The sequence below is a fragment of the Musa acuminata genome, chromosome BXJ3-6 (genome assembly GCF_036884655.1).
Source record: "Musa acuminata AAA Group cultivar baxijiao chromosome BXJ3-6, Cavendish_Baxijiao_AAA, whole genome shotgun sequence".
NCBI lineage: Eukaryota > Viridiplantae > Streptophyta > Magnoliopsida > Zingiberales > Musaceae > Musa > Musa acuminata.
Window position 1 is genome coordinate 19,905,001 of NC_088354.1, and position 14,481 is coordinate 19,919,481.

The 14,481-nt window shown below is 40.6% G+C and overlaps 1 protein-coding gene across 3 annotated transcripts; it reads left to right on the plus strand.

Moving 5' to 3' along the window:
• The first annotated feature begins 561 nt into the window (after positions 1 to 561).
• LOC135641687 (65-kDa microtubule-associated protein 6-like) lies at positions 562 to 14,082 on the plus strand. 3 transcript variants are annotated; one of them, XM_065157306.1, is made up of 12 exons: positions 562 to 1,211; positions 1,983 to 2,178; positions 10,509 to 10,769; positions 11,631 to 11,846; positions 11,931 to 12,086; positions 12,168 to 12,327; positions 12,448 to 12,599; positions 12,786 to 12,873; positions 12,947 to 13,020; positions 13,123 to 13,197; positions 13,284 to 13,640; positions 13,749 to 14,082. In XM_065157306.1, exons 1-11 carry the CDS (start codon positions 1,201 to 1,203, stop codon positions 13,629 to 13,631), a joined length of 1,737 nt encoding a protein of 578 aa, XP_065013378.1. In that variant the 5' UTR covers positions 562 to 1,200; the 3' UTR covers positions 13,632 to 13,640; positions 13,749 to 14,082. The 3 variants fall into 3 exon arrangements, with proteins under 3 accessions (XP_065013378.1, XP_065013376.1, XP_065013375.1); XM_065157304.1 differs by having other exon boundaries at positions 563 to 1,211; positions 1,975 to 2,178; positions 13,284 to 13,633; XM_065157303.1 differs by having other exon boundaries at positions 564 to 1,211; positions 1,975 to 2,178.
• Positions 14,083 to 14,481: the final 399 nt, after the last annotated feature.

The window sequence follows — 14,481 nt, forward strand, 5'->3', positions numbered from 1 at the left end:
TTTTGATTGTGTAAGAAGGATTGGAAGCTGCTAACAAGGAAGGGGTCCTAATGAAAATGAATTCCTCTTCTCTTATAAAACTTATTAAAGATAGACTCTTCATGAGGTCAGATTTGTATATATTTTCAAAGAAGAGAATCATTTAGGAGATTAATTAGTGAATTTTACTATACTAAATGAGGTGATTGGTTTTTGGAAGGGAGTATTTTTCATTCAATTATCTGGTTTGATTGTTGATGTTATATACGATGGTTGTACTCATATTTTAAAATAATATATATTTAAAAAACAAAAAACTCTCCTTCTTACTTCGTCACTTCAACAGTTGACTTCAAGTTGGCGGTCACTCACGAACTCACGTGTCCTAATTGAGAAGTTACCCACGAAGAAGGATATGAAAAGATTCCCCTGAAGAGGCCTCCCGCATCCGTTTGGACCAACGAGGATACAAAGAAACAGCAGCACATGTCAGGCCCTTTGCAGTATTCACTCACTGTAGCAGATAACTCCAGCGGTTTACCATCCTCTTCGCCTTGATCAGCTCAATGAATCTAAAACAATCACTATTTTGTCTTTGGGCTTCCAAAGTTGTGTGCCTCGCCACTCTCTCTCTCTCTTGCTTCCGTTGTACTTCACAGCAACTCCTCTCTACCAACCTCCTCAGAAACCTCTCTTTCCCTTTTCTTGTTCCAGACGTCCACGCTGATCTCTCCACAAAATAGTGTCCTGAAGCCTCTCAAGCAAATCCTCTCTTTTCGGCATAATTTTTTCCATTCGTTGCCCTCCTTTTTCTCTTTCGCTGATCTGCTTCTTTGGCACTTCATTCAAGCTTTAAGAGCGGATGCTCCTCCATAGGGATTCTCGAAACTCTCGTCGCAATCCCAAGAAGTCGTAAAGCGAGGAATAGGAAATTGAGCGAAGGACCCTGCAAAAAAAGAGAGAAAGGAATGGCACCTTCCAGTTGTCCTCAACTCTTTCTGTTCTATATTTGCTTCCAAAAGTCCTTTTTCCTTCTCTCACGCTCTCCGTGGACTTATGTGCTTGTTAGTTTCTCTTTTCCAAGGGTCTGAGAGAAGACTGATTTGCTCGTTATTGCCCCTTCTGCTTCTTCTTCGCCTTCTTGTTGCTTTGGTTTGGAGGCAGGTGAGGGAATGGTGGGGATTTCTGTTGGAATGGTGAGGAGCTGCGGTGCTCTGCTCAATGAGCTTAAGGTTCTTTCTTCTCTCTTTTTGTAATTATGGTTGAAATTGAGACATAGGCTTGAGTTCCAATTAGCAATGTTATTGGTCGTTCTCTTTTAATTGTTTCTGGAATTACATGTACATTTGAAGGTATAGTAGCATCTTTAGCCTTTACAGTAATCAGTTCTCAGGCAAAATGGTTTTTCTGTTATGATCAGTAATTACGGATTCCACCAAAAAAAAACTTAACTTATAGATATATCTTAGCATTTTAAAGCCAGTCTAATGATATATTGTAATATAATGTTGAGATGTATCATTTTATCTAAAATTAGAAGAGAAATTACAACTTGCTGAAGTCGTGGATTATGTAAGTTATTTTTACATTTTATCGGCTATATATATATATATACATATATATATATATATACATATATATATATATATACATATATATATATATATATACATATATATATATATATATACATATATATATATATATATGTGTGTATATATGTATATATATATTATATATATACATATATATATGTATATATATACATATATATATGTATATATATACATATATATATGTATATATATACATATATATATATATACATATATATATATATATATTTATGTATATATATATAAGACGAATGGAAATATGATCCAAGCATAAAATTTTTGTACCTTTTTTCTTCTTCCGAAAGAACAACATTACAGTTCAATCTGCAGAACTTAAGGTGTCACTTCATGTTTATGTTTTCTAATTGCTGGAGAACAGCACATCAGGGAAGAGATTGGGGAGAGTGAGGCAGACAAAGAACAAATGCTGTTGGAGATTGAAAAAGAGTGCTTGGAAATATACACGAGAAAGGTTGATGAAGCCAGCAAGGCGAAGGCACAACTTCATCAGTCTGTCACTGCCAAAGAAGCAGAGATTGCAGCTCTTGTAGCCTCCCTTGGGGAACATACAGTTCATTCAACGGTATGCTGTATCAGTTCAACTAAAACATACTCGAAGTGGTTTATATGCAATTTCAAATCAAGTAACTAGTAGACATGATCTGCTAAGCTTCTGCATGCACACATGACTGCATAGTTCTGATTTGTTGGTTCAACAGTCTTTCTGTTTTGTATACTTGTCTATAAGTAAATGTTGACAATGTGAACCAAACCGTCCAAGCCTCTATTTCCTCTATCTCCGGTATTGATAAAATGACCACTTGCTTGATGGGTATATCTACATGATTTAAACCAACCATTGTTTTTAGTTTGCTTAATTTGGAGGTCATGACTTTTGGTAACTGTAGAAAGATTTATGTTAGGATGCATTATTGGGATCAAATTGTATGTTTTGTTTAATTGGATTTTAATGGTCTATGCTTTGGCTTCCGTTGTGTCATGGACTTAGCTGGAATTACCTAAGTCGTGAGGCACTCTTACAGCAAAGACGCGAACTTAGCTTGCGTTGCCTAAGTCGCGAGGCACCCTTGCGGCAAAGACACGAACTTAGCTTACGTTGCCTAAGTCGCGCTTAACCCTTACGATTTGTGTCTACAAAGATTAGCCCACTTGCAACCTCTCGCAGGTCCCGAAGGACCTGTAAAAGAAAAAGTTGATTAGTTCGAAGAACGAGCGAAGGACAAGTCCTGACGTCTCGCGAAAAGGGAAAGCTTTACAAGCAATTCAACGAGCACCTTGCGTGCACAAGAGAAAAGAGAGAGAGAGTGAAAACAAGGACTTTAAAGGGTTGAATGAACAATTGCAAGTCTACAAACAGCTGCTCATCGGGTGCCGGGTGCGACAACAAGTTCCCGTTAAGGTAACGTGCGAACTTGCGAAAGATTGTTTAATGCCCGACACTATCCCCCATGGTGCCACCCGAGTGGTTCCAAGATGTTGAGATGGCTGATGTTTCACGTGCAGCAGCGGGCTATAGAAAACAGCCCATGACACACGAAAACAGAGCTATTTTAGGGCTGTTTTGCTCAGTTCGGTGAGTGGCCGCACTGTAGCGCTGTAACTTATTCGAACTTACATTTTTATAAGCAAAAGGACTAAAAATCAAGCCAAAACATGTTGTAAAGCAACATGTTGTAAAGCAGCTATACATGTAGATGAGAGCGATAAACGGTTCATTGAATGGAGTTGTTGCAGGTGCGCGACTACCGTTCGTGATATTCTCCCCCACTCAAACTGTCGACGCCCTCGTCGACGCTTATTGGTAGTTGTTGATAATTGTTTCTTCATATCGTAGGGCATCTTCGGGCTCCTAACTAGCTTCAGTTCAGAAAAGCTTTCGCCACTTCACCAAGTACTCGGTCTACTCAGCTCCATTGGGTAGCTTTATCTTGCGATCCGCTAAAATAGTTTCAACTCGCTTCTCGTAGGAGAATCTGGTGGGGGATAGCCGAGTTAGAACACTTTGGGAAGCATCTTGCGGATCCAAGTGGTAGGCTTTTAGGTTGCTGATGTGAAGAACATTGTGAATTTTGAACTACGCTGGCAGCTGCAACTTGTAGGAGACGTTGCCCATCCTGCTGAAAATTGGGAAGGGCCCTTCATACTTGCGCACCAATCCTTTGTGTACTTTGTTCTTAAAGAATTAGAGTGATGCTGGTTGGAGCTTTACCAACACCAAATCACCGACCTTGAACTCTTGCGGTCGCCTTCCTAAGTCTGCCCACTTCTTCATCCTTTTTGTCGCCTTCTCCAAGTAAGCCCATACAATATCTGTATTTCGGTGCCACTCCTTTACGAAGTGGTAGGCTGACGGACTACTCCCAGTATACCCGATTGCCATGGTATGAGGAGTTGACGGTTATTGCCCTATAATGATCTCGAAGGGGCTCTTGTTGGACGCAGAGCTCTGCTGCAAGTTGTAGGAGAATTTGGTAATGTCCAACAACTTCACCCAATCTCATTGGTTGGCACTCATGTAGTGCCGAAGATATTGCTTTATGAGTGAGTTTATCCTTTCGGTTTGGCTATCCGTCTGGGGGTGGAGGCTTGAGGAGAAGTATAACTTGGACCCCAATAATTTGAATAGCTCAGTCCAGAATCGTCCCAGGAACTGAGCATCTCGGTCACTGATGATATTGTGTGGGAGTTCCCAATACTTCACCACATCGTTCATCATCAGCTTGGCCGCCTCCTCTATTGATCAGTGTAGGGGAGCAGCAATGAAAGTTGCATATTTTGAAAATCGATCGACCACCACGAGTATCGATCCGAGTCTCCCTATTGCGGGCAAGCTTGATATGAAGTCCAAGGAAATGCTCTCCCACGACCTTTCTGGTATGGGCAACGACTCCAAAAGTCCCACCGACTTCTATTGCTCCACCTTGTCTTGTTAGCAAATGAGGCATGTTCGAACATATTCCTCCACATTAGTCCCCATCTTTGGTCAATAGAAGGCCCTCTCCACGAGAGCCAAGGTTATATGAATGCTTGGGTGTCCAGCCCAAAGGGAATCGTGACACTCTCTTAAGAGTTCACGCCTCGGATTGTTCACTCGAGGAACATAAACCCTATTCTCATTAGTGTAAATGAGTCCCTCTTGGACCCAAAACTGTTGTTCCTTGCCTTCTTTAATGAGATGCATCAGGGTTACCACCTGGGGATTATTGTACAGACCATCCCTAATCCTGGAAAGGAAGTTGGAGTGCAACTGACTTACTTGGCCTCTGTCCTCCAATTGTACAACATTCACCCACTCCACTTTCTGACTCAATGCATCGGTCATGACATTTGCCTTTCCGAGCTTATACTCTATTGCCATATTAAACTTAGCTAAGAAGTCCTGCCATCGTGCTTGCTTTGGGGAGAGTTTCTTCTGAGTTTGGAAATAGCTCAAACCGATGTTGTCATCTCCTTCTCGTGCACCGGATACCGCCGCTCAGTCTCGTTGAGTTTGCGGCTCTCGTAGGCCACTGGATGACCCTCCTGCATGAGTACTTCGAAGGGCTCCCCATAGTCCGGCAATTTGAGCACTGGTTTTTCCAACACAGCAGCCTTCAGATCTTGAAATGCAGTTTCATATTTATCAGACCACCTCCAAGGCTGCTCCTTCTTCAACAACTCTGATAGTGGAGTTGCACGCTTCGAATACCCCGCTATGAAGCGTCGATAGTAGTTGACGAAGCTAAGGAAAGATCTCAACTTTAGCACCTTCTTTGGAGTTTACCATTCCGGAATCGCTTACACCTTCGATTTGTCCATCCGAATGGAGTCATCACCGATTCCATGCCCTAAGAATAAGATCTCTGTTTGAGCAAAGTAACATTTCTCCCTTTTCACGAACAAAGTGTTCTCCCTGAGAACCTTGAAAATTGTTCGAAGGTATTTGACATACTCCTCGAGTGTTTAATTGTAGATGATGATATCGTCTAAGTAGACGACCACGAACTTATCTAAATACTCCTTGAATATCTAGTTCATGAGAGTGCAAAATGTGGCCGGAGCATTGGTTAAGCCGAAAGGCATCACTAAGAACTCAAATGCTCCATACCTGGTCACGCAGGTAGTCTTCGCTTTGTCGCCTTCAGCAATGCGCACCTGCCAATACCCCAACCGAAGGTCGAGTTTTGATAAATACTTGGCTTTGCCCAATTGGTCGAATAAGTCCGCGATGAGCGTGATGGGATATTTATTCTTTATCGTCACTTTGTTGAGGGCTCGGTAATCGACGCATAGTCGGAGACTCCCATCTTGTTTCTTCTGGAAGAGAACTGGAGCTTCGAATGGTGCTTTAGAACTGTGGATGAGATCACCGCTTAGTAGTTCACATAACTGCTTTCTGAGTTTTGCCAACTCTAGCGGGGGCATGCAGTAGGGTGGTCTCGCTGGAGGTTTCACTCATGGCTCCAACTCGATGTTGTGATCCACGCCTCTGCGTAGCGGAAGAGTCTTCGGCAACTCGGGTGGCATAACGTCAGTGAACTCTTTCAGGATGTTCGCCACTACAGCAGGTTCATGAATGACCTTCTCGTCGAGTGGCTCTAGCTTCATAGCAGCCACGAATGTTAATTCACCTTTTTGTACCCCTTTCTTTAGTTGTAATGCCAATATATATTGGGGTTCCCTGGTTCCTCTTCGAGAGATGGGAACCACACAGGAGTCGTCACCTCCCATCACATATAGGGAGTTAAGGAACGGTATTGGCACCAACTTTGCCGCGTGCATAAATTCCATTCCAAGAATCACTTGGAAGTCATCCAGTGGCACCGCCATCATGTTTGTGCTCCCGCTCCATGTTCCGATCTTGATGGGAACTCTCTTTGCCAACCGGAGATTTGCCTGGCCTCTGAGTTCACCGCCTTCATTCGACTTGAGCTCTTCTCCAAGATCAGCGCAAGTCTCTTTGCTTCTCGATCGGTAATAAAATTGTGGGTAGCGCCCGTGTCCACCATTGCACGGGTCATTTAGCCATTGAGCTTAATGTCTACATACATCATCTCGCCACTTCTTGCTTTTTATAGCCTTGTCTTTATGTTCTCCCCCACTTGACCCCGCATGGCATTCAACAAACGCATTGCTCCCATCCGGGGTCCTTGCGACTCCTCATCGTCGCTGTTGGATTCAAAACTACTCGAACTAAGAGTGACAGCCTTGCCCTTGTCCGATCGGGGGGTGTGGATGGAAGCTGTTAAAGCATTGAGTGCCTATTTTTGTGGGCACTCCCTCACCAAGTGCAGCCCTCCGCACAAGAAGCATCTGCCAGGTTTTAGGGTCTTGCCTTTTGGGCTTGGCCCTTTATGGGAACTCTTCTTCCTTTGTTCACCCCCGAGCTCCTTCTCTCGAGAATATTTCGGAAGGCGATCGCTTGAAGATTGTCTCCTTTTTCCTGGATCTTTGGAGGAAACAAAGTCGGTGAGCCTTTCTGCGGCAGCAATTGCCCCGATCACGTCGGTGATATTCCTTCGATGTAGTTCTTGTTGAGCCCATTGCTTCAAACCATCGAGGAAGCTGAACAGCTTATCCTTCTCAAACATGTCTTGTATGTCCATCATTAGCGCAGAAAATTGCTTCACGTAGTCTCGAATAGAAGTATTTTGGCAGAGTTGTCTCAACTTCCTTCTTGCGACGAACTCTGTGTTCTCCGGTAGGAACTGAGTTCTCAACTCCCGCTTTAGGTCCTCCCATGTGTCAACTCGACACCGACCTTGTTGGATCTCCTCCCAACAAGTTTACCACCAAAGTTTTGCATCTCCGTTCAGATATATTGTTGTTATAGAAACTTTGGTTTCTTTAGAATCAGGCCTCGTAGCTTGAAAGTATTGTTCCATGTCGAACAAGAAATTCTCAAGCTCTTTGGCATCTTTGGCTCCTCCATAACCATAAGGCTCGAGGGCCCTTGAGTTTTGTGGCGGCGCAACACGGGTGTTGCTTCCTCCCGCATTTAGTGCTCTTGTGAGCATGGTAACTGTTGAAGTGAGTTCCGCCACAACTTCCTGCAGGTGTTGCACGGAGTCTTTGGTGTCATCTGACAATCGATCGACTAGGGCCTCAACCTTGTCGATCCTGGACTCCGCTTCTTCTTGGAGCTTTCTACCCCAATAAGCCTTCGTTGGCTATGGTAGAGTTCCTCCAAGCTCGCTTCAAGAACATCCAAGCGAGTTTCCGCCGTTGTGAGTCTCTCCTTATGACTCTTTTTCCCGGTTGGTACTCCAGATTGTGCCTTCTCTGCTCGCGAAGAGCAGCCAACTTCTTGCTCATCTTGTTCGCTGCCATGCTCCTCCTGAGCGGCTCCAATAGCATAAGAGCGAGTGTGCACTTGCAGCCCACCTGCGGCTGCTTGGGGCAAGGGTTCGGCTTGCCTCGTCTTGCTTGATTCGCTACAATGCTTTACCATGACGAAGTTACAAAGTTCCTTCGCTACTCGCTCGAAGTGCTTGCTCGCTTTGATACCACAATATCATGGACTTAGCTGGAATTGCCTAAGTCGTGAGGCACCCTTGCGGCAAAAACGCGAACTTAGCTTGCGTTGCCTAAGTCGCGAGGCACCCTTACGGCAAAGACGCGAACTAAGCTTGCATTGCCTAAGTCGCGCTTCGCCCTTGCGATTTGCATCCATAAAGATCAGCCCACTTGCAACCTCTCGTAGGTCCCGAAGGACCTATAAAAGAGAAAGTTGATTAGTTCGAAGAATGAGTGACGGACAAGTCCCGATGTCTCGCGAAAAGGGGAAGCTTTACAAGCAATTCAGCGAGCACCTTGCGTGCACAAGAGAAAAGAGGGAGAGGGGGAAAACAAGGACTTTAGAGGGTTGAACGAACAGCTGCAAGTCCACAAACAACTGCTTATCGGGTACCGGGCGCGACAACAAGTTCCCGTCAAGGTAACGTGCGAACTTGCAAAAGATTGTTCAACGCTCAACACTATACCGAAGCCCCATCCCCCATGGTGCCACCCGGGTGGTTCCAGGGTGCTGAGATGGCTGACGTTTCGTGTGCAGTAGCAGGCTGCAGAAAACAACTCATGGCATGCGAAAACGAAGCTATTTTGGGGCTGTTTTGCTTGGTTCGGTGAGTGGTCATACTTTAGCGCCGTAACTTATTCGAACTTATATTTTTACAAGCAAAATGACTTAAAACTAAGCCAAAACATACTGCCAAGCAGCTGTACATATAGATGAGAGCGATGAACGGTTCGTTGAACGGAGTTGTTGTGAGTGTGCGATGACCGTTCATGACAGTTGTGCCACAAAAGAGGAAAATCTTCTGTTCTTCAACACTGTGAATTGTTAACCGTGAAATTCTTTTTATGTTAGCCTTCATTTCCTCAATCATCTCGCACTAGAAGGTTATGCATAACCCTTCTTATAATCCAATGAGTCAGATAGAATATCCATATGTAGACTAGCTTGTTTTTTTGAATTTACAACTCATACTTTTGTTCCTTTGTTGGCTTTTCTCATGCAAACACATGGATTATTGCTAATTTATGCTTCTTCTTGAATGACATGAACTCTAAGGTTAGTTCTTCCACTATCAATGAATTCATTTCTTTTTATCTGTGAGCATTTTAGCTGTGTGTATCAGCTGTCAGCTTTCAGGCCTCATGCTATTTGACTAAACAAGCAAACAGATGAACCTGGTGCCTCTCTTGGTCTTTTCAAAGTTCTAATGCCAGAGTTTGTATCAAATACTTGTAAAAAATATATCCATAGGCCAGAAACTGAAAACTATAATTTTGCTATTATCTTAAGTAGCTTGATTCCGTTAGACAGTTAATCACTCATTGCATTTGCAATTAAAGCACACTTATTTTGTTCACAGCTTGTTGTTTTAATTTGCCTCTGCAGATTACCTGTATGGCATGTTGTTAAAAATATAGTACTTTACAAATTCTTTCAAAAAAGTTTCATTCTGGTACTAAAATTCTTGAAAGAAATTATACTTGTGGACATGAGATGCTTTGTTTATTTTGGTTCAATATGATTCTATAAAAATATAATGACTATTAACATGTTATCTTAGAAATTTGTGGTTATTATACAATATGTATTACATTGTTTGCAGGAAAGGATTCTACCTATTCCATTTGGTGTTGTTAATCATTTAAAATTGTTCACCTTTGAAAATGCACATTAAACTATGCGGGATATTCAGCCTTCCTCAGGGAATCCAGAATTTTTGTGAATCTTACAGTCAGGAAAATGGTCAGGAGTATTTTGCCAAAAGTGATTCAATTATTCACCTTTCTCCATTTCCATATCAACTTGACCACAAGATAATGTTCAATTGAGAAGCAATGTCAATAAAATTAACCTGCTGTATAAGTCAATTTTCAAGAATATGCGTATGTAATGGCTGGTGTTTTCTGGATTCCTTGACTTAATATTTGATATCTATTGGCAATACATCATGGCTTGTCGTCAGATCAATATAAAGTTTTTTTGTATATGATTCTTTAGTGCTACTTTCTTATGAATAAAGTTATTAACATCTTTTAAGAATTTATATTATGTTTAAGTTTTCATGTAATACACAATGCCAACAGTCTCCTTCCCGGATTGTTAACTGGCTTTTGGACATTATAATGACATGAAAATAAGTTTGTATGCAGTTATAAATGCTGTAGCTTCCTTTCATGATTGGAATGAGAAGGTTACCATTAGAACTGGCTTTATTTTACCATCACCATTATACATTTATTCACCTTCTCTTCTTTAACCCTTAAGCTATTGCAGGCAAGAATTTTTGGGTGCAACATACATAACCTGACTTCAAAATTCTCAAATTTGCTTCAGTTTTTGTTGGTGCAATGTATGTCAATTTACTAATAGGTAAATCATGTCATGATTGCTTGCAGAAAGACAAGAAACCAGAATCACTGAAGGAGCAACTAGCTTCTGTTACACCTATTTTAAAAAATCTAAGGATAAAGAAAGAGGAGAGGATAAAAAATTTTGCTGATGTGAGATTACAGATTGAGAAGATCACTGCTGAGATAAGGGAACATGAACATCAGCATGATGCTATGACAAGTCTTGCCATTGTAGATGAACATGATCTCTCCATGAGGAAGCTTAATGAACAGCATGAACAACTTCGTGCACTCCAGAAAGAGAAGGTACTTCTTTTTAAGTATGAAAAGGGATTGAAATTGAATTCTCCTCCACTTTGAATTAGGAGCATTGGAGCTTCTATAAATACATGTTATTAACAATTGTAACCACGGCACCTTGGTCTCAATATGTAAGGTAAGGAGATAGCAATTGAAAGCATTGATATTTGGAGAGAGATTTTGAACTGTCTCCCGTGATAGTTGAACAGATGTGAGGTGCATAATTTGTTGACAATAAAATTGTAGTTTATTAAATGTAGCACCAATTGTGTGCTTTATTTATGATATACACCAAATGTAATTATATCTGAAACAAGTAATAGAGATTGAATTCTGAAAAGAAAGATTTTGATGTCTGGTAAATAGGCACCACTTTTCAGTATCCTCAAAACCGAGAATGAACATATAGGTAGAGAGATCCATTCATGCCTGATTTTTCCAACATTAGGAATAATTTCAAGAACAATTTACTTATCTAGTTTCAATTTAGTCCTATTTGACTATTGACTTTCTTAAAGAATTTCACAATACGAACTATTTGCCTTTACCTTCCAAGGATTCTGTGAAGGTATCTCCAAGAATTATTCTCTGACCAAAAATATCAACCAAAAATTAAATGTTTACTTTGCTGGCCTAGAATTGCTTTTTCACTTATTTCTTCTCCCATGCTTTGTTAACCCTTCAATACTTTGCATCTAGTCCCTTGCTCCAAAGTTATTATGGTTCTGCTCGTTTATAAGTGTGTATGAATACCTTGTATTTTAAATTCTTAATTTTCACAAATATGCTGAGCACAATACTTCCTATATTTATATGCATAAGATTTGATATATGTACTGATAATTTCCAACATTTTCTACCTTCAAGTCTGATCGCCTTCATAAAGTTCTGGAATATGTAAACGAGGTGCATTCTCTATGTGGTGTGCTTGGACTGGATTTTAGGAAGATAGTAGTAGAAGTACACCCAAGTTTGCATGAGACTAGTCCAGGGCAATCTACAAATATTAGCAATAAAACATTGGAAGGTCTTGCTCTAGCTATCCTAAAGCTAAAAGCAGAAAAGAAGATTCAACTTCAGAAGGTTAGTACAAATTGTTGCCTTTCAAGATTTTCTCTATTCATTTTGGTTCCTATACTTGGTATCATAACAGTTTTTTATCTGTAGCTGCGGGAAACTATGAAATCATTGTTCGCGTTATGGAAGTTAATGGGTTCACCTGAACAAGAGAGAAAGCATTTTGAAAGATTAGCTTGCATCCTTGAGTCACCAGAACATGAAATTACACACAGTGGTTTACTCTCGCATAAAACAATTGAGCAGGTCTGACAGTTGATGAAGCTTAGAGATATTACCCTTGAACAATAGAAGTAGTTTGTTTTATCTGCACGATGTGTTTGACAGGCAGAAGTTGAAGTCAATAAGCTGACTAAACTAAAAGCTAGCAAAATGAAAGAACTTGTCTTAAAGAGAAGGTTAGAACTGGAAGAGGAATGTAGAAGAGCACATATTGAACCCGATACAAGCATGACAACAGAGAAAACAGCTGCATTGATTGATTCTGGTGTGATTCAAATTCTTTAGGCACAAGCATTGAGAGTACTATGGCAATTCTTCTATTTCATTAATTTTTAGAGAAAGTGTTATTAAGATTTCACAATATGTGATATCTTTTGTATTCCAGGGCTTGTAGATCCTTCTGAACTTTTGGCCAATATCGAGGCACAAATAGTGAAGGTAAAAGAAGAATCCATAAGTAGGAAAGATATTATGGATAGAATAAGCAAATGGCTTGCTACTTGTGAAGAAGAAAATTGGCTTGAACAGTACAACCAGGTATCAATATTTGAAGATAAAATCCATAACATTCACATTTTTGTGTTTTCTCCTAACTGCTAGTAGCAACAATTACATTGCTTTGTCAACATACAATTGTTCCTTTGTGACGATGAAAATTTTTACTTCACAATTCCTAAGCTATGATTTTCTGAATGCAACCCTTCCTGTCCTGTACGCATGCAGGATGAGAACAGGTACAGTTGTGGAAGAGGTGGTCACATAAACCTGAAACGTGCAGAGAAGGCAAGGATCACTATTATCAAAATTCCAGGTATTCTCATGACACACCCTAAACCACGAGTACCTTAATCATATACTTATTCCTGACCGAAGATATTTGTCAGCTTTGGTGGACAATCTTATAAGTAAAACTTTTACCTGGGAAGATGAGAAAAATAAACCTTTTCTGTATGATGGGGTGAGTGAAAGTTTCTGTTTATTTTTGTAAACGGGCTTTTTGTTCAATCATCCTTTTTTCATCGGATTGGCTGTCGACTAAAGATGCCACCTTGAACTCCAGGTTCGTTTGGTATCCATGCTTGAGGAGTATAAACTTACAAGGCAACAAAAGGAACAAGAGAAAAGAAGAGACAGGGTGGGTAGCTGTTCCTTGCTAAATTACCTTACATCTTCCACTGCTACCTATAAGAAATCAATCTATCATCATCTTATTTGTTGTAGGATCAGAAGAAGCTGCAAACTCTACTGCTCACAGAGAAAGAAGCAGTTTTTGGTTCCAAGCCATTCCCAAAGAGGAGCAACAGCTTGAACAGAAAGCCAAGTGGGTATAGTTTCAATGGAAAAGGGAATGGTTTCATGACCCCTGTGCCACGACGGCTCTCGGCTGGAAGTGCGACCCCGGAGCTTCTCATACCACGCTCATATTCCGGTCGCCATAGTGGCTACTTCAAAGAGATGAGGCGGTTGTCGACCACGCCACTAAACTTTATTGCTCCACCCAAAGATGATTCCTTGTCCACATTCACGTCTATCAGTGGTTCAGAACCCGAGTCTCCAACTCTAACTTGAAGGTCACCGGTACAAGCTTTAGAACTTTCTTTTTTTATGTATTTTGCTTCTTACATTGACCTAAAATTAATTGGATTAAGATTCCATAAATTAGATATATTTTGGACACTTCTGCAGGGGCTTAAGACGTACGTTGGATCTACAGCTCAACTCTTGGAGTTAGAGAAGAAGAGTGCTACTCTAGCTGTAGAAAGAACGTACACTATGCTGCTACCATAGGGCGTAACTGTTGTGCTGTAACTTTACTGTGATAGAAGATGTTTGAGTGAGCTGACATATAGGTTGTAGATATTACCGATTAACTTGGTGTTCGATGTTCGTCTGAGGAGTGCCACGGTGCTACTTTAATTGAGCTTGTTTTATGTAAATTAAGTTTGGAGTTTGGCAAAATGTACTCAATCTAGTATCTTGTGCGATTGGGAATTTAACTGGTGATGTGCAATTTTATCCCCTTTTCGTGCTGTCCCTTTTATTTTATTTATTTTTGTGGTAGCTGCACTGAATGCAATTAGTATTCCAAGTCCTGTTGGCAAGTGGCTGGAGCACGATAACGAGGAGTTGATAATTGTTGGGAGAAAAATTTTTGGTAGCAATCAAGGTTCGAGGAGATAGAAGAGAGAAAGAGATTAAAAGAGAAATAAATATATATATATATATTATTATTTGAAGGCTTACGAAATAATATTTAATAATATTTTATTCTCATTTTTGATACTCGAATTTTAATTATTAAATTTCAAATTTTGATAATGAAATCAATTAATGAGTTTACGATCTAATTCATATTTTAAGAAAAGTGATGCAGCACTAATTTCGATTATGAAAAGATAAAACAATTGAAGTACAAGAA